The sequence below is a fragment of the Chamaea fasciata genome, unplaced genomic scaffold (assembly GCF_029207755.1).
Source record: "Chamaea fasciata isolate MVZ Bird 193981 ecotype frontalis unplaced genomic scaffold, bChaFas1.0.hap1 SCAF_14, whole genome shotgun sequence".
Classification (NCBI taxonomy): domain Eukaryota; kingdom Metazoa; phylum Chordata; class Aves; order Passeriformes; family Sylviidae; genus Chamaea; species Chamaea fasciata.
In genome coordinates this window covers 7686203-7704815 of record NW_027094099.1, presented here as the reverse complement: position 1 = coordinate 7704815, position 18613 = coordinate 7686203, and the positions used below count along the sequence as shown (strand labels likewise).

The 18613-nt window shown below is 36.8% G+C and overlaps 1 protein-coding gene and 1 long non-coding RNA gene across 3 annotated transcripts in view; one reads left to right on the top strand and one right to left on the bottom strand.

Annotated features, from left to right (window-relative positions):
- The window catches only part of UNC13C (unc-13 homolog C), a 136382-nt gene that overhangs the window by 115743 nt on the left and 2026 nt on the right, over positions 1 to 18613 (top strand). The window contains exons 27-32 of the mRNA XM_066196662.1: positions 909 to 1032; positions 3510 to 3566; positions 4620 to 4700; positions 7261 to 7408; positions 17205 to 17297; positions 18016 to 18175. Of these exons, the coding sequence (XP_066052759.1) occupies positions 909 to 1032; positions 3510 to 3566; positions 4620 to 4700; positions 7261 to 7408; positions 17205 to 17297; positions 18016 to 18175 (663 nt within the window). The remainder of the gene's footprint in view (positions 1 to 908; positions 1033 to 3509; positions 3567 to 4619; positions 4701 to 7260; positions 7409 to 17204; positions 17298 to 18015; positions 18176 to 18613) is intronic.
- LOC136297050 (uncharacterized) overlaps positions 7581 to 18613 on the bottom strand; it is a 50602-nt gene continuing 39569 nt past the window's right edge. The window contains exons 2-5 of one of the 2 annotated variants that reach the window (XR_010723073.1): positions 11613 to 11697; positions 11056 to 11105; positions 9711 to 9805; positions 7581 to 9621 (exon numbers count right to left, since the gene is read on the bottom strand). This is a non-coding gene — a long non-coding RNA (uncharacterized lncRNA). The remainder of the gene's footprint in view (positions 9622 to 9710; positions 9806 to 11055; positions 11106 to 11612; positions 11698 to 18613) is intronic. The other variant, XR_010723072.1, reaches the window with a different exon arrangement.

Here is an 18613-nt window from a genome sequence, read left to right as displayed (position 1 = left end):
CTGCTTATTGATATGCACTTCTGTGTCACCAAAACCCAGTAGAAGCTTGATTTTTTTTTTTTCATTTGGTAAAATGCTAAGTTTTGAGAGGATCCTGCAAACTCATTCTGGCCTCTGTAAGTAAGCATAACTTATGCTATCATCATTCAGCAGTGACAAGTTCTGAAAGGCCATGTGCAGCACAGGCACATCTGGGAACACATTGATGTCCTTGGTGACTGGTGCTTGTCAAGCACCAGTGGCCTTTTGGTGGAAGTGGCTGGGAGGACAGGCAGCCTGACAGTGCTCCTGTACTCAAGGTCTCCAGTCACAAGTTACACACCCCTTTGGTTCCTTATGCAGGTTTTCCCCTGCCAGAAATTTTCAAAGTGAAGATGGAAAAGGTGGTCCAAAAATTTAATTTTACTGTAAGTAATAATTAGCAGGGTTGCTCAGACATGTCAGGATATAGAAATAAATGCTTCCAAACAGTAGCTCTGAATTTGTATAAGCTGTCAGCAACCAGTTCTACATTCCAGTAGAAATACAAAACAAGAGAGACAGTTGCTCTTTATTTTTAAGACATAAACAAATTATATGCTACAACTTCAATTTAGGGGCATGGAAGTGCTAAATTGTGTCATCCATCAAACTTTATAACTCATTATGATTTTGCATTTTCAATAAATATGCATCAATGATATACTAAGCATTAAATTACATAGTGGAGATTTATATGAGTTTGTCATCTGCAAGTCTTTTTACCAAAAATATTTACTGATAATATTGCAAAATAATTTAGCTACTGAGAAATTTTTATTAGTAGAGAAAAGATAAACCTTAATGGCTATTAATCTGACCATGATAGAGCACCTCTGAAGCCTTAATGCTAGTTTTGGTGACTGGTTTGTGGTTTTGTTTTATTCCAGTTTAAGTGTCTCTGCAAAAATCTGTGAGAAGACAGTTCTGAAACGGGTTTTGAAAGAGCTCTGGAAGTTAGTCTTAAACAAAATAGAAAAACAAATTGTGCTTCCACCACTGACAGACCAAACAGTAAGTGTTCCAGGGTAATTCTCAGTTGATATAAAGGATTGTAATCATGTGCCTGGTCAGCTGTTGCTAAGGAATGTGACACTATCCTGTTCTGTACCTTGACCACAGGGAGCAACACCAGGGCTGCAGGCAGTGTGTTGCTCTCTGGTGTCTCAGAGTCGTGCAGGCAGCTTGCTCTTAGCTAGTTAGGAAGACTTGGCTCCTTCATCTACTGCCTGCCCCAAATCAGAGCAGTTTTTATGAATGCAGTCATGTGAAAGAACGCAGTCATGTGCTCCCATACGAGGAGTTTTAAATCTGATTTCTCTCTCAGCTTCACAGTGCACAGTAACATGAGGAATGTTCCTTGCCCTTCCTAGTTACATCAGAAATTCAATCACTTCCATTTTTGAGAAAGCCAGGGATGCCCCATCCCATCCTCCAGCCCTGCCTGCTGTGCCATTCCTCATTTTGAGGCAGCACTTAATTAACATCAGGAAGCTTAAGCCAAATATAGCACTAAAGATTTGGGGTATTTTAATTGCAGACTTAACAGGAGGTCCTCTTTGGGCAGAACTGATTTTCCATCCTGCTGAGAAGAGGGAACAGAGCTGTACTTACAGAAAGTGGTGCTGCACAGGAGACTCTTGTGAGCATGGCCTGATGTGAACTCTGGTGGCTGAGCCGAGGGCAGCAGTGAAATCTGATCCTGTCCAAGGATCAACAAAGACAGCCTGGCTTGGAGGCCTTTTTATAATTGATTTTTTTTTTTCAGGGTTGGGATAGCAACTGTTAATTCTTCTTGTTCTCAATCTTGTTTAAAATAAATTGACCATCTTATGACAAGATAATCATGATGTTGCCACAGTGTGCCTTTGGCAACTTGGCTGTTACACATCCTATGGTACCACTTCAGCTGCTACAATGCTGTTGGTCAGGGTCCATAAGTTAAAGGCATATCATTAAATCGTATTATAATGTATTGAAGATTCATGAAATAATATTGCTGGGCAGGCAGGAAAAACTCTAATAGAAAATGTATAAATGGTGCAGAGATAGTAATTAAATTACCTGAACTATTAAAAATTCTAGAGTAAAGCTGATCATGGCCAGGATTCCAGTCACTGAATTTGTTCATATTTACTGACATGACCTTGTTCAGTATGCATAATTAGAAACAAACTCTCTTTCAATAAGTTTTGAATTTGCATTTCTGAGATCTTTAATTTGTTTTTCAAACTTTTTAGTGCAAATTGTATCTGCAAATACATAGGTAGCATTTCGACTGGGTAACTGCATTTTCCATCATGTGTTAGGAGCATTTATTAGCTTTATGCAGGATCAATATTCGTAGGACAGTCTGTGCAGAGGTGAGTTTCCTTAATGGTAGCCTCTATACAGAGTGTGTCTGGTAGGCATTTCCATTTATTTTGATACTTCTGCTTAGTATTAAACACATAATTAAAGAAAATCACTCAAAAATAGAATACTGTGAGAGATTTTCTAGCCCTGAATATTTCTTTCTGTTTGAAGGTGAGAGGCACAGGCATTCACAAATGGGGTTTATTTTTTCACTTTTAGATATAGATATAGATATATAGGTATATATACATTTATCTTACCATTCTCCCTACTAAAATGTAATGAAGATTTAGGCTGTAGTTCTATATTACATTTTCTTCAATTGAAGCATTTAGGAAGCAAAATTACTTCTGGAAAATGAAATTCTTTGGAACAGAAAGTCTAATGAAAAATTACTCCAGTGTAAGTTGGATGAACCTTTTTTTCTGAAATCCACATAATCAGAACTATCTCTTGCTGAACTGCCATGTAACTGCACTGGTAATTATATTACTTGGAGTAATTGTGATAAAAGATGTTGGCATGGAATTACAGTAGGATTCTGTTTGTCTGAGACAAATGTGAAGGCATTGGCCTTTGGTGTTGTGCTAGGATTTGGCTGTTGTAAAATATTGCTTTACCTTCACAATTTCAATATATTTTCTTTTTAAAAAAGCTTTGGCTCACAGTACACCATTGTGCTGTGTTTTACTCAGCTGAGGTTTCCCTCTAGACAGGCTTTTGCAGGTTCCTCAGGATTGCTCACTTCCCACTATGATTGTTCTCTTTAGCACAGCACCTGAGAGCTGCAGTTATGGACAAACATCTCACTGACACACACTGAGAACAATCACAGCCTTAGCTTTCAGTATTAAACACAAAATGAGATAGCAGAAAGGAGAACACAAAACCACTCTCAGCAGAAAGTGCAATATTTGTATCAGCTGTAGGATACTGGAGGGAATCTTGCTGCAGGCATTCAACCACTTGGCCTTATCAACTGGATGAAAATGTGTCTCCTGTGCAACTGAAACTTTTATTTAGCTTTGCGAAACGGTGACTTTGGCCAGTGTCCTGGCAGAAAATAAGATTGTGTTGACATAAAAAGCAAACATACTGTTATGAGTCTGTTTCCTTAATTTTCAATGTGATTACAGGGGCCCCAGATGATATTCAGTGCAGCCAAAGATCTTGGACAACTGTCAAAACTCAAGGTAATGGAGCCAGATGAAGCTGTGAATAGCTTGCACTAACTAAAAGAACGGAGAAAATATTAGTGACTGTGAGGCCAAACCACATGCCTCGTTCTTGTATAGTATAATAAGATTGAATATGGCAGTAACTGCTTAGAGTTGAATAATTATTGTACAGTTTCATCGAAACCAGTCTATGAATAAAAGACTCTATGCTGATATGGTAAGTGATCACTACGTGGGTCAAGAAGCCATCACTCCCATATTGCACAACTTGGCCTTATGAGCATTAAACATCACCAAAAAAAAAAAACAAAAAAAAAAAAAAAAACAACAACAACAACAACAAAACGTATCTTTGCTTCTGTAACCAGTTCTGAAAAGCCCTTAAGGTGAGAATACCAGTAATTTTCTTTCTGTGGACTATTCATGTGCATTGAAATTTAGTATGTACCTCTGCAGTAAAGTCTTCAGTGCTGCAGTGCTGGAGTCCACTTAATGGACAGCAGAGATGTTTGATACGGCTGTCAGGTGTTTGCCAGTCAATTCTGCCATTAGGATTTCAGATTTGTACAGAAATGTGGTATTTGGGGCCTCTATGAAAGAGTGTTCAGTTTGCTAGAAGAGTTAAAATACTACCTGAGTAAACCACTGACTGCTTATTGAAAGGTTTAAGAGTGTAGTCACTCTGTCATCTTCTAATAGGAGCCCTGTTTTTTGAACATAGGGCATTAACAAACATCTGTTAAACTGCCAGGTTTATTAATAAAGTTAATTACTTCTATATCATCTAATATAATTATTTTAAGCTAAATTTTGACCTTTTCCACATCCCTCAAAACAGGGAAATAATGTGTCCTAGGAAAAGAAGTATTAAGCAGTGGATCTGGTTCTCTACAGTCTGTATTTTCAAGAAACAACACAATTGGTCCAGGTTATCATTTGTTGTGAAAGGATTCTGAATTAATCCCTGTTAATCATAGTCCTTGGGGGGCTGCGTTGTTTTGCAGAGAACAGATATTTACAATATTGTCTTTCTTTCAAAACCAACTGCAGTCTTCTCTTGCTTGGCAGGACCACGTGATCCGAGAGGAAGCCAAGAGCCTGACCCTGAGGCAGTGTGCAATAATGGACGTGGCACTAGTTACTATAAAGGTACAGCTTTATGTGGTTTTCTGCTCTGTGCTGCAATGCCCAGGGATGACTGATTGGTTTTTAGATAAAAGACTGGAGACTTTAATACAGTCTTCATGGATTTGGTTTCTGAAGTCAAAAGAAGTCATTAGGAATTTATATTATATTAATTAACATATTATTTAATTTGCTTATCAGTCTTTTTCACATTGGCCTGGATCATCACTTGGTGTAAATAACTTAAAAGCAATCAGTTTCTAGAATAACAGCATATTTTCCTGTCTGCTGGGGAGACAACGCATCAGGAAGGTAAGGAGGCAGCTACTGAAGTATAAAATTGAAGATATAACAAAATACTTATCAAGTTTTGCAATAAAACAGTCTCCAAGGCAAGAAAAAGTAACAGAGAGGGCTCCTAATTGCCATTTTTTGTGTTTGTAGTGGAATTGGCATTTCTTTCAGAAATGAAAATAATTAGTAATGTTGGGAAAACAAATTGAACAAATTGAATAATGGATTAATTGAATTATGCTCCTAAAGTAAGCCATGTGAAGTAAAGTATGTGAATCTAATAATTTTTCTTTCAAAGCATTTTTTCTAAACACATAAAAGCTGGGAGAAACTTAAACTCTAACATTGCCTAAATTTCCAGTGCTTAAATTCTTACAGATGGACAGATAAATGTTGACCATTTTATTAAAAAGATCTAGATTTGGAGGAAAAAGATGAAATAGGGAATATCCCTTTGTTAATTCAACATCCTTATATCTGTGTGCTAAATTATTTTAAGGTTTCCGTGTGTAAGGAACAGGGTAATACCTGGTCCAGCTGAATCTGTAAAACCCTGCTTACTGATTGATTATTTTTCTATATTCAGCTCCATACAGTAATGATAGGTTCACATTGCTGATTTTGCTTGCAAAATTTACCATTTATGGGGAAAACAAAAAAAAAAGAATAGTTAAGCACTCAGAAAAACAAGGGTCAGGTGTCTTTGTTTCTCCATATGGCTATTAACTTTCATGGAGCTTTCAGCCATGTGTAGCTGCTGCTGCAGATAACATTTTACTGGGAGATGGAATTTAAAAAAATTCAGTAATTGTCACAATAGCAGGAAATATTAACAGATTTTAACATTTTCTTATAAATTGATTATGATTCTTAGTGAAACCATGACTAAACTCTTGAGCATCCTAAGATGAGAGATTTCTTTGAAACATATTGTATGAAATAATTTGCTTGCAAAGAGACACATTTTATATAAGTATGTAATGACAGATTTATTCAGAACCTTTTGAACTGACACTAACTGTCCTCACTCCTCACAGTATTAAAGCAATATAAAATGTTGCAGTCTGATAACTTCAAATCCCGTTTTGCTCCTACAGATATTTTTCCCCTTTAACCATCAGTAGACAGCAATGCAGAAATGTAAATAATAACTGTTATGAAACACTTATGTTTCATCTCCTGCAGAATCTTGAGAAGTGGAAGGTGAAATGTGTGCATGAAATGCAAAGGACAGATGTGGACTGTAGGTCGGAGCTGTCCAGAGGAGTCTGATACAGCATTTGGTTGAGATGTGTGTATGTGAACTGCAATGTATATATTGCATCTATTCCTTTGGCAACACTTGCAGAAAGGCAGGGAGAGTAGATTCTGCTTACAGTCCCCAACATGCCCTGTCCAGAGTGGACCAATATTGCAGCTCATCAAGTAGTCATTGTGGTCCTGAAAAAACATTGTTTATTTTTACTAATTAGCCATTAATGGGAGCTTTATTGATCTTGAGACCTAGAACAGTAATGGAGGTTGCAAAATGCTTTGCAAGGTGTTTGAACAACATGAAGTTATGCAGCACATTTATCTTTTCATTGTGGCTAACGTGTAGTAATTCATCAAACACTGTCCTGTACAAAACTTTAGGCAAAATTCTTCATTGTGGGAGGAAAAAGGAAAGAATCTGTCCCTTAATTTTTCTAAACTCAGCTTTGGAATTGAAAACAGAATACATTGATGTATATAATTTACATAGTCAGCATGGCATCAAAGTCTTAAGCATATTTGTTTTTCCAAATCTAGCTGTGCCAGTAGAACAGTAGTCCTCACACTGCTCCTCAAATACTTCACACTCTGGAATATTCTCCCTGAAAATTTTTACAAAATTTTCCCTGAAAAGGAATATACTCTTTATCTGTGCTTGTAAACCATGCCTTCATTTGAGAGGGGTTTATGACATTTTGGGGTTTTTTAGACAAGGAATTAAAACTGATTCCACTCTCTGCAACCTAAAAGAATGCTTCAAATATTTGTCCAGTTTTGGCAAATGAGTACATCAGATCATGAACACCAAAATCAAAATTTCGTGCATTGTTTTCTTCCCCTTATGCTTAATTTTTTTACCCTTGGAAAAGATGCTTTGTACTAGCGATGATGATGGTGCTCGCAAATGCTACAATAATTCTACACAGGCCTGTTGCTACTTCCAGACATTCATTTAAGAATTTTACTTAAACTTTTATGTTTGTAACTGAGGCCTTTTTCTTCCTCTGTGAACAACCATATTTGTTTCTCATTTTAGCAATACTTCCATGCTGGAGGAAGTGGGCTGAAAAAGAATTTCCTGGAAAAGAGCCCAGACCTACAGTCCCTCAAATATGCTCTCAGCCTTTACACACAAACTACTGACACCTTGATAAAGAAGTTTATAGCCACACAAACTTCTCAGAGTAAGTGATCTGTAAGGGACATAGAAATACATCCTATTATATTTTAAATGTTCTAAACTATTGATTGCAGATTACATTCTCCACCCCCTGTGATATTTTAGAGTTTGTTGACACAAATTTGCCCATATGGTGTTACTGATGTTATCCCTTCTCTAATGCCGTTGTTGGAGCTTATCTGAGGGCAGTTCCTTTAGGGACTTGGGACTGCACAGGAAGGAGAGTCCCCGAGCTCTGGCTGCACACTGAACACCAGGGTTATTTGCAGGAGCACTGCAGACGTGATATTCCAAGCTGAATGTTTTCTTTATTCTAGAAACTTCAAATTTTTGCATAATAGTAATCCTTAATAGATTCCTTTTGAATGTAATGAGCATTTGTAAAAATGACCTGCCTGCCACTTCATGTCTTTGGGAAAGATTACAATTTGCTGATAGAATGAAGTACCCTGTTCCAGCTCAGAAGAATCAGAAAGTTTTAATTGGACAGTAAGCTGGAAATCAATTGCTTTTACTTCTGAAGTACAACATGTTACTCACAGGATAAAAAGCATGAAACATGAGTATTGCAGCTTGCCCCAGGATTATTTCCAAGGAATGATTTCCTAAGTTGTTTCCATATTAAAACTGAGATCTCTGTTAATAACTCGTATATTACAAATGAGAAAATAGCTATAAAACCCTAATATGTAGGCAATAGAGTCTTTTTCCTCCCCTTTCAAAAACAAAAATTAGCAATATGGATTCAGGCAGAAAATTGTTACTTTTATGTGTATTTTGCTTTTCTTTAGCACATACCTACCTTGTACCTTCAGGGAAAAAAAGGTAGTTAAGTTGTAGCCATAAGTAGTTACCTTTTATAAATCCTGAACCACAAAATTGAACTTTCTGATTTTCATCATGATTTCAGCCTGAGGTCTGTGTTCATTTCTGTGCACACATTACCATGCCTATATTTGCACACTAGTAGTGTTAGAAATGTAGCCACTGGGAATGAAACTTAAGGAAAAGTGACTCATAACTTTTCATTATGCTTTAATGCCTCATTTAAAAGAATTAAATCCTCATCTATTATGATCTCCAGCCTCACAGCTATAACTGTATCATTAGCTTTTAGTTAAAATGACCCTGTTTGCAAATCAGAAGCTTTCACTGGAATGTAACTAGATCGAGATTTGGCCTGGCTTTTTTCACATTGCCAATCCATAATCAATAGAAGTTGGATATAATAAAGCTCAAAGCAATGGAAAAAGACATTGTAAATGTAAAGAAAGTATATATTGTACATTAACTGTAGATAGACTGTAGATAGAATTAGATGCTTGGTTTTCCTGTCAGGACTACAAGAATCAGACAACAAAAAGGCTTACATTTATCCACAGGTTAAAATAGTTTCTAACTCACCGTGACTAAGCTGCAGTTTTTCTGAGAAACTGAAGAGCAAAAATTGGTCTGATTAGTGTAAGAAGGGGGAGCTAACTTTACACACAGAAAGCCTAAGGTTGGACTTCCTGATCTTGGAGATCTCTTCCAACTTCAATTATTCTTTGATTCTGTAATAATGGCTCTGTGTTATGGTCCTTGATACTTCCTGTATTCATGTTAATGCGGGATCACATTCAATAGGAATAACCAAATTATCCAGCACTATGATAAGGAAGGATGATTGCTTGAACCAAAGTTTTCTTTCCCAGCCTTTGTGCCCACTCCTTCCTAAAGATCTTGGCAACAAAGAAATTTGCATAAGATAATAATAATAAAAGCATTCCTAGCTTTTTAAATGGTGAGTCAGGGATTCATAGTTTTTCCTGTGGTGGTTTCACCACACTAAATAGTTGAAAGCACAATTCCTACTGCCTTGTTCAAATGCATCATGAGACTACATTGTTATAGACGTATGCTTTAAAAGCAAATTATCACACAGCAGGAATAATGAAATTAACTTCTGTAATCTTACTCTGATGATTTTGCTTTTCAAAGCACCGCTATAGACTCAAGACTTTTCAAAACAGATATGTGTTGGGAATAAGTAAATGACAATGAGGAGCATAATCGGGCAGTAACATTTTCAGTATCTGCTTTTTTTTTTCTCCTTTATTTTTGTCCATATAATGGTTTGTCATGGCTGAAGGTCTTTTCCAGCTGTAATGATTCTATGCTGATGAAAGTTGTAAATGTAATGCTCACTCAGTGTTGTGAACACAAATCCGTAACACGCTGTGGAAAGGATAAAGAAAAAGGTTGTCAAAGATACGGACAGTACAGGTACCAGATTAGCTTTCTCAGTAACATAGCTTATTAAATACCTCCTTTCTGCCTGGAAGAGGAGGGAGAGGTTTCTCTTCAACTGTTATCCCAGAGCTGCCACACCCTTTCAATGGGATTGTTTGGAAATTAAATCCTGTGGAAACTCTGATCACTACAGATTTTAACATTGGTATCAATAGGAGAGTAAAGGGGGGGGGTATAATCTATGACTGTCCCTTGTGTAAACATTTCCAGAAAATAAGCAAAGTCTGCTAAGAACTTGTCCTGTTTTAATCCCAACCCACAAATGTAAAAGATGCAGAGCAGCGTTTTCTTTTGCAAATAAATTGTCATTATTTTTTGATGGGAAAACTTTTTAAAATTATATATAGAATGATATATTAACTAGTAATGAAATTTAGTTCCACCTATCTGAACTTCACATTTTATATTACCCAGAAAGGATTCAGCTGATTCTGCAGCGCCTGTTGTAAGCACATTCATCTGGATGAGTTTTCTTATTCAATCATAGACAAGTTCTGGCACTGCCAAGAACCATTCCATGGAGCAGGTCACTTCTGGAGTCTCTGAAAAGGACCTCGATACAGACCTAAAGGATTTTGCTAGACTTGAAGGCAGTTTAGTGAGGAGAACTGCATTCCAAAGCCTGAGTGACCAGTATTTAACACACTAGGTGGTCACTGATATCTCTGCAAAGAGCACGTAAAACACAGCCAGACAGGAGTTGTGTACCATCAGTGCACCATTAGCAAGCAGATCACCTGAGGGCCAGATCTCACATTGATTTTAGTTCCTCTGGACTTCTGTCAACTGTGAATTGTCACTTTATTTGTGCACTAAGTAAACATTAGCTCATGCTGTAAAAGTGGGTGGATTTTTTCCTCTAAATTCATCTATGGGATAACATTCTCGCATATATTCAAATTATATTATATGGATTGCTTTCAAAATCTTTTGTAAGCAAACCATTCTTTGTGCACAGTCTGCTTGATCCAAGCATGAATCAGTTGTAAAATAGCAGCACAGTGCCAAGCCTGTCCTGTAAAACCCAGCTCAGTTACAGGAACTTGGGGGTTCAGAGCTGTAGGGCTGGAACCCCATGGCTGCTCCACAGCTGGAGGCAGCCAGCAGCCAGCCCAGAATTTCAGGGAAACCTCCAAGGCTTCTGCAAGTGATCATCTATTGTGTACATGGACAAGAGCTCTAGACAAATTGGATGAATTTCAGGTCAGGCAGGACAAGATAATTTTAACCAAACTTGAGCTAAAATCAACCACGCTTTCACAATCAAGACAGAACTGTAAAAGCCAGAGGACAAACTCCCACTATACTTCTGCTGGCCTATTGCATGAACTTCCCTGCTCCATGGTACACTTCACTTACCCTTGCTCTGTGCTGAGACCAGTACTGGTGAAGTTTCTCTTAAGTCATTCCTGGAAAAAGAAGAGTGAAGTAGTCACCTTCTAAGTTGTACCTTCACCTTTTAAACTACTTTAAATATATCAAAATTAAATGGCTATGGTTTAGTTTAGCAAATGTCCTGAATCTTCAGTAATTTCATAAACTGTAGCCAGTGCTGTGAATATTTACATTTGTTTAGCATCAACACTAATGACATTTGAACAAATACTATTTTATTTTTAGCAAATTACATAAAAGGGTCTCAAACAAGGTCTCCTGAATTAGCTCTCATTTATTACTACTAATTTGTCCAAAGTAAACACCACTCTTGCATCTAAAATAGTTATTTATTGGACATAGCAAAATGTTTTTTTCTTACAAATTTACAGCAGCTCCAGTTCACAAATATTGTTGGAGAATAATACATTATGGCAGGATTATGCACTATATTTTTTAGCCTGACTTAAAATAGTTTGTATCGCTTAAGCAGTAAAATCAGTACTCATCTCACAACACAGAGCTCATACTGCAAACCCTACCTGTGTGTTTACAAGGCTGCAGAAAAGGCTCTGCTTCAGCTGATCTGATTCAGATTTCTTCATTCATATGCCAGACAACTGAAAGCTAAAAAGGGAAGATGTATCTGAAAACAAGAAAATGTAATACTCATTCTCATCAGGTAAATATTCTTATCTCTAAGAGTAACCCCATCCTTGTCTTGTGAAGTCACCAACACAGGGAAAGAAGTTACACAATAAAAAAAATGAAGACAAATGCTTTTCAACTGCCAAGCCAAATTTCAGTTCTATTTTCCTTTGCAACCTGTGATTGTACAAAGCAAAGCAGAACCTCAATATTTCATAAATCTATGGAATGACATTAAAACAATAATCTGATATTAACTATGATTAAAGCAAGCAGAGAGTTGACAGCATACTACAAAAACTAAAAACTGCTTAAATTGTTTAGCAGCTCCTATAGGTGAAAAACAAAGACCTTTTCTTCTTTTGCTTGTCAAAATTATTGTAATATTAACTGTCATATTTTGAAAGCTCTTCCTGTATTCTATCAGGAAATTTAAGTCCTACAGAGCATTTCCAGTTCTCTCGTAACCCATACTTCAGACAGAATTTAACTCAAGAAATAATCCCTGCTTCATCCACTGTAGTTTCAAATTGAGGTCAGAACCATGTGTTACACAACCTTATTTCATGGGGGAAAAAAAAAACAGACCTGCATTACAGTGTGCTGCAGAAATCAGCACACTATTGCAAGCAACAAACAGGAAAGATAAGAACAAAGAAAACACTTGCTGAATTACAACTAATAGAAGTGTTCCAGCATATGCTGATAGCAAAGCAAATGAACTCAGAATAGTGGCAGAAAAATAATTATTTTTAAAGTTCACGTAGATAAAACCAGACTGGTGGTAAAACAAAGTCTTTACAAGATATTCAAGAGGCTGTCACATTAGAAAATTTCTGGTTGTTCCTTTAATCAAAGAGTAAAGCACCTAAATTGGAAACAAGTTGGATATGAATTTCCTCTAAACCCCCAGGAAAATGAACACAAGCTACAGGTAACCATCAGTTATATGATATCAATTTTAAAAAGTAACTTCCTCCCAGAAGCAGAGCATTTAATACATATAGAAACCTCTTGAGGGGCCTGTGTGTTGTCTGGGTAAAACACCGGACAGAATACATTAATATATATAAATACGTATTTAAAAATATACCTATGCCCACAGAGGCATGGATGAGGCCAGTTGGATGCACACCTTGCAGATCAAAGCTGGCTCGTGCCCAGTTTCTTTTGCACATGGACAGAGCAGCAGCTGCAGCTCTGGGGGCTCCCAGTGAGCTGAGCCCTGGTGTGTGGAGCACAGCTTTCCCCAGAGAGATGAAGGGAAAGGCCCCAGCTGGGGATTCCAGGCCAACACTCAAACCAGGGCTTCCTACTCACACCACAACATCCTGCTTTTATGGTGTGTTCTGAGTGCCTCAGATTCCTGCCTGACACCACAGAAATCCCAATGGGAGAGCATGTGCTTTGATAGTGTGGCTTTGCACAGCTGTGGAGAGGCTGCGGAATCTCCTGCCAACCTCAATTCCATCACAAGTGATCCTTTAGACAAATGATTTACATCTGCTAATCAAATACAAACCTAAATATTTTCAATCTTTTTATGGCAGCATAGTGAATAAATGGTTGCTGAAATCATCCTTCAAGTGCTTAACTTGGTTCTCAGAATCCCCCAAAACAAATAATTATCAACCATTTGTTGATAGCAACTTCCTGAAGCAAAGGACATGTTGCAGTTAGTGTGGTTATCATGATAAAATCACTAAGAAATATTTGACTTAGTCCCTGGTCCAAAATGTCTGTCTTCTGTCAAAATCATTAGTGTTAGAACAGCTCTCACACTGGTGCCATTCCAGGTGCTAAATAAGGGGAATAAACCTGACTTCTAGGCCTTTCTAGTCCTTGAGGAGAAAGTATCTTTGGCCAGAAGAGATTTTTTTTTTCTTCTTTACAGTTTATTTGCTGCAAAAGAATGACTGCACTTAATGCATTTAATGCATGTGCTCACTTTACTGACCCACCAGTAAGAACATGCTGTAATTTGAATGACATAAATATACTAACAAATAAAATGTAAAGCAGCTATTAGAGAGCAAGCGGTAACAATTAAACATCCATAAGGTTTTCAAACATGAGGCAGAATCATTTATAAGTTTGTTAGCCTTCAAATGAGTTATATTACAGTACTAAAGGAAGAAAAGTGCAATCATCCTTTGCAGTGCATGGAGAGATTTATTGTCAGCTAAATTGGCTTATTAAATGCAGTAGGATAAATGGACCTTTCTACAATGCAGTCAGAATAACTAATTCCTGCTGTAACGGTATGAGAAGCGGTAGCAAAAAAGAAAACAAAACAGCAGAAATACACAGGTCAGAGGCTTTAAAATTAAGTACCATAGTTCTTGAATGTCAATAAAAGATGCTATAAGCAAATACTAAATGTCCTGCTATTGTATCTCTAGTTTGTTCAGCAGGTCAGAAAGAGAAAGATGGATGGGGTGCTTACTAAAAGAAGCCAAGTTTATATTCTAGACTCCAGTAGAAATTGTCTCTGCTGGCTGAAATGTTCTGCAAAGGAGGTTTTCTCAGCAATACTGAATGTAAGGTCATTTTAATGTCAACTGCTTTTAGCATAAAAGTGGGTGATGTTTTGCACAGATACCTTTATAACCATATCAAGTTGGACTGTACATACAAGATCTATTCACACCACATATTTGCAGTACTGCTTGGAGCACTGTTATAAATTATGGACTACTGGGAAATGGAAAGAGATAATGATTAGGAGAACTTTACAATAATATATTTTGCATAAGTTAATAAAAAAGTTGAAGAAACAGAACAAGTCTAATCTTACAGGTGCATAGATTTTTTGTCTTGATGAAATCCTGCCTGCCATTTTTAGAGGTTAACTCTGCACGCTTCACTATTTACACCATCCACAGACTGCTCTCAAGACTATCAACTAAAAATGCTAATTGTCTTCTTTTAAAACTTTCCTGGGTTTTTTTGTTGGTTTTTTGTTGGGTTTTTTTTTTTAAGCTAGAGGCTAAAACAAGTAATTGACACCAGCTGTTAATTTCAGTGATATTCTGAATCAACTTAACTCATCTTCCACTGCAGACAGGGATAAATCATTATTGACCGGGAGGGGGTTCAAGAACTTATCATTCTTTCTCAGTGCATTCAGTTTATCCTACCCATGCAGTGTCCCTAAGATTTAGGTGGTTCAAATTCCTGGTTCCCTTCTCCTGTCTGGCTTGGCATTGAAAGCTTTTTAATTGGAACAGAGTTACAGTATGTTCAACTCAAAGTTCAGAGCTGAAGGAAGGCTACAGATGGAATCAAAAGCATCATTCGTAAAGAGGTTCATCACCACAAATGTACCTGTGCTGAGGTTGATTTCCATGCATTATGGAACAACGTGTAAAGGTGGAATTTCACAATATGAAAGAATGAGACAGATTAATGCTCTAGGACCTCCAGTCCCTGCTCTCTTTGATTTACTTTACAGTATCACAAAGCCAATGAGAATACCCCATATATGAAAATATATTATATTATATTAAATATTATTATTTGCCAGGATTCCTATCCTGGGCAAGCTGCTTTCTGAATTAGAGGCATTGTCTGCATTTAATTCAGGTAATCCACATAAATATAAGAGAAGGCTTTTTCACACAAGTCAGCACCCAGGGTTAAATGTAACTCCATTAAAAACCTGCTACTCACTGATGTATGGCCTAATGACACTGTGTTTGCAAGAGAAAAAAAAAAAACAGCTTTAACTTTATGACCTTCACCAAATGACAGTTTCCTTTCTCTTCCCAAGTAATAGCAAATTTTACTATAGTCAGTGCTTCTAAATAAAGCCATCCTATTATTCTTACTGTTTAGTTTTTCTGTCCCTTTGATTTCTACCTTTTAAAATAAATTCTTTAAAAAATTATGTGTTACTTACTGTGAGCAAGTCATAGAATGATTCACCAGCTCAGAGCTTCCATTCAGTACAGCTTTAAGTTGTTATCCAAATACAAGGAACTTAATTGCTGCCACTGAAGCCAAACCGCTTGTCATTAAAAAGCTGATGTCTCATAAGTGGCTTATTTACATGTCAGTAGTGGTCCAAACCCTCTGACAGATAATGAAACACATCTAACAGCAAAATTTGTACAGGCATCCTGCAATTCAGAAGTGGCAGCGATGAATACAGTAAGACATTGTCACTGTGCACTTTTAAAACACTGCTGTGCTTCAAAAGTAGGCTCACAATAATTCCAAGCCAAACTCACCTGAAAGCTTGGAAATGCACAATAATGTTCAAGGATTTTGAGCCTGTTAAATAATCACTGAATCTCCACATCTTGATAGATCAGGTAAAAAAAGGCTTATTTTCTGAAGCAGTAACACTTGGGCTAATGGTATTTAATGGACCTTGCAATGGTCATGCCATGTAGAGAACATAGTTACAGGTCAGGCCAAAACTGTGAATAAACATCACTGCAGAGCTCATTTCTAGAAAGCCACTGGTGAGGAAATCCAGGGAAGAAAAAGACTATGCATGATAACAAAAAACTACTCTAGTTATGAACTAATGTAAGGGGTGAAATCACTTTCCCCATTATTATTACAGGGGACACCCCTCCCTCTTCTCTGTACCTGTTCCTTAATTCCTGTATGAACTGCTGAAAAAATTCTAAAGGCATGTTTGCTTCTCCTCACATATAGAGGGATGCGGAACCAGTGGGTAAGGAATTTTTGTATAAATAAGAAGAATATAAAATCTTTTCTCTGCTACCCACAGAAACAGCAGCCAGTTGTAAAGGGGTAGCAATTTACTAGACTATGTGGTTCACAGGAGATTACACTGGGGAGCAAGTGCAGTTCACAGAATTCAACATTCACAATCATCCAATCAAAGAACAAATAAACATACTCAATTTTATTTATGTTGTAGTGTTATATTCTGATATATTGAGGAAAATTTCAAGACAATATTTAAAGTCCTTTTAAAGATTCATTCTGTACAAATTAACTTACAATCTACCATTGTGCTCAAAAGCAAAAAACTTTAAAAAATAAGTTCCTGGTTCCTCCGCCATCCCTTCAACCTTCTTTCATTTTTAAGCCCCTCTGTCTGTCCTAGCACAGAACTTCAGTAATTTCAGCAAAGGATTCATTAACAGTGATAGAGAAGAAACTTTCCAGACACACACTTAGCAGTAAGATTTTGGGGGGGACATGAAAAGCTTGACAAACCCACCAACTTCTGCATTTTGAGACGCAAACACACCTAATGACAACCAGAATGGAAAGTTCCAGATGAGCAGGATTTTTTATTTCACTGAGGCACTTTCCATAGGTATTTGCAATTGCCCCGAGTTTCTGTGGCAAAATCATTTATGAATCCATAACAGATTCCCACTTAAATGTGAAACAAGATGAATTTAAAGTGTTTCTAAAGGAAAATACCACTCAGCTTTGGCTGTCTATTTCTCCTGATGCATTGAGAAGCCAGGTGCGCTAACCAATAATTCTTGTTTCAGGTCAAACTGCTAATAATTCAGTGGGTGAGATATCTGTCCAGGTGGATGTCTCTACCCATCCTGGAACTGGTGAGCATAAAGTCACCGTGAAAGGTAAGTTTCAAACAGACAACTTTAAAAAGAAAGCAGCAACAAAGACCAAACTTCCAAACACTAGATCCTAAGTCAAACATATCAATACTAACATAAAAATGATAACTACTATAGCATTTGAGAAGCTGTGGGTACCTTTCAGGTGATTAGGAGTGCACTTTTTCCTTCCTCAACATCAGCAGAAGTTCAGATTACGCAGGCAACTACTGTCTATGCTTCTCTGTATAGACAATTTAAAGTTATACTAAGTTATAGAGTTATAAATTAAAATGTCTCCAGTTCTACTTCTCAACTGCTTGTACATAATTCAGCTTCTAAAAAACTACAGCAAAGCTGAGTGGTGAATGACTGCACCAAGCCTTAAGAAGCTGCATTTTTAACAAAATGCCTTTGTTCTGCACTACCTGAATCTCAGAAACACAGGATCACTCAGATTTGTATAAGCTGATTTTTTTTAATTGCAGTGAAGGTAGCAGGCAAAAAAAAAAGCAGTAAATGTAAAGGATTTGTAAAATACATGTTTATATTTGATATCTTTGAACCTAAAAGTAGTCAGACATCTTTACTTAGCAGGGAAGGGGCAAAGCTTCTCCTTAGCAGGTATCAATATCCTATAGGAAAGCTCTCAGGTTCACTGGCTATAGAGTCATACAGGGTAATTAATTGGAACTCTTCCAACAGAATTTTACTTAACTTCATTTTTTTTATCTCTTTATAGTTGTAGCAATTAATAACCTAAACTGGCAAACAACAGCTATGTTCCGGCCCTTCGTGGAAGTTTGCATATTGGGTCCTAAATTGAGTGACAAGAAAAGAAAACATGGAACCAAGACAAAGAGCAACACCTGGTCACCAAAGTACAATGAAACTTTCCAATTGTAAGTCTTTTATATCTGGGAATTGCATATTTTTCGAATATTTTCCTAAAATATTTTTTGCCTTTAAACCATTAGTAACAACAACAACAACAAAGCCATCCTAACATAGACATATAGACATCATTTCAAAATTATTAACTAATATGTATCTTTGTCGTATGGGAAGATGAATGACAGTCACCAAGCTTTCAGTTCTACAAAACCTTGTTAAAATGTATACTTAATTTCCCTGCAGTGGAATAACTACTTCTATACCTAGGAATCTGCTGGCCTAGGTATTTGTTTAGACAGAAGCATTAATTATTATTTATTATTTATTAATTAATTAATTAATTATTAATTATTATTTCTAGATACCTAGCCTTCATAGAGATGTCTAAATGAGTATTAGGTTGTGCATGTGTTAATGGTATTGTTTATCTAATGCTATTACCATTT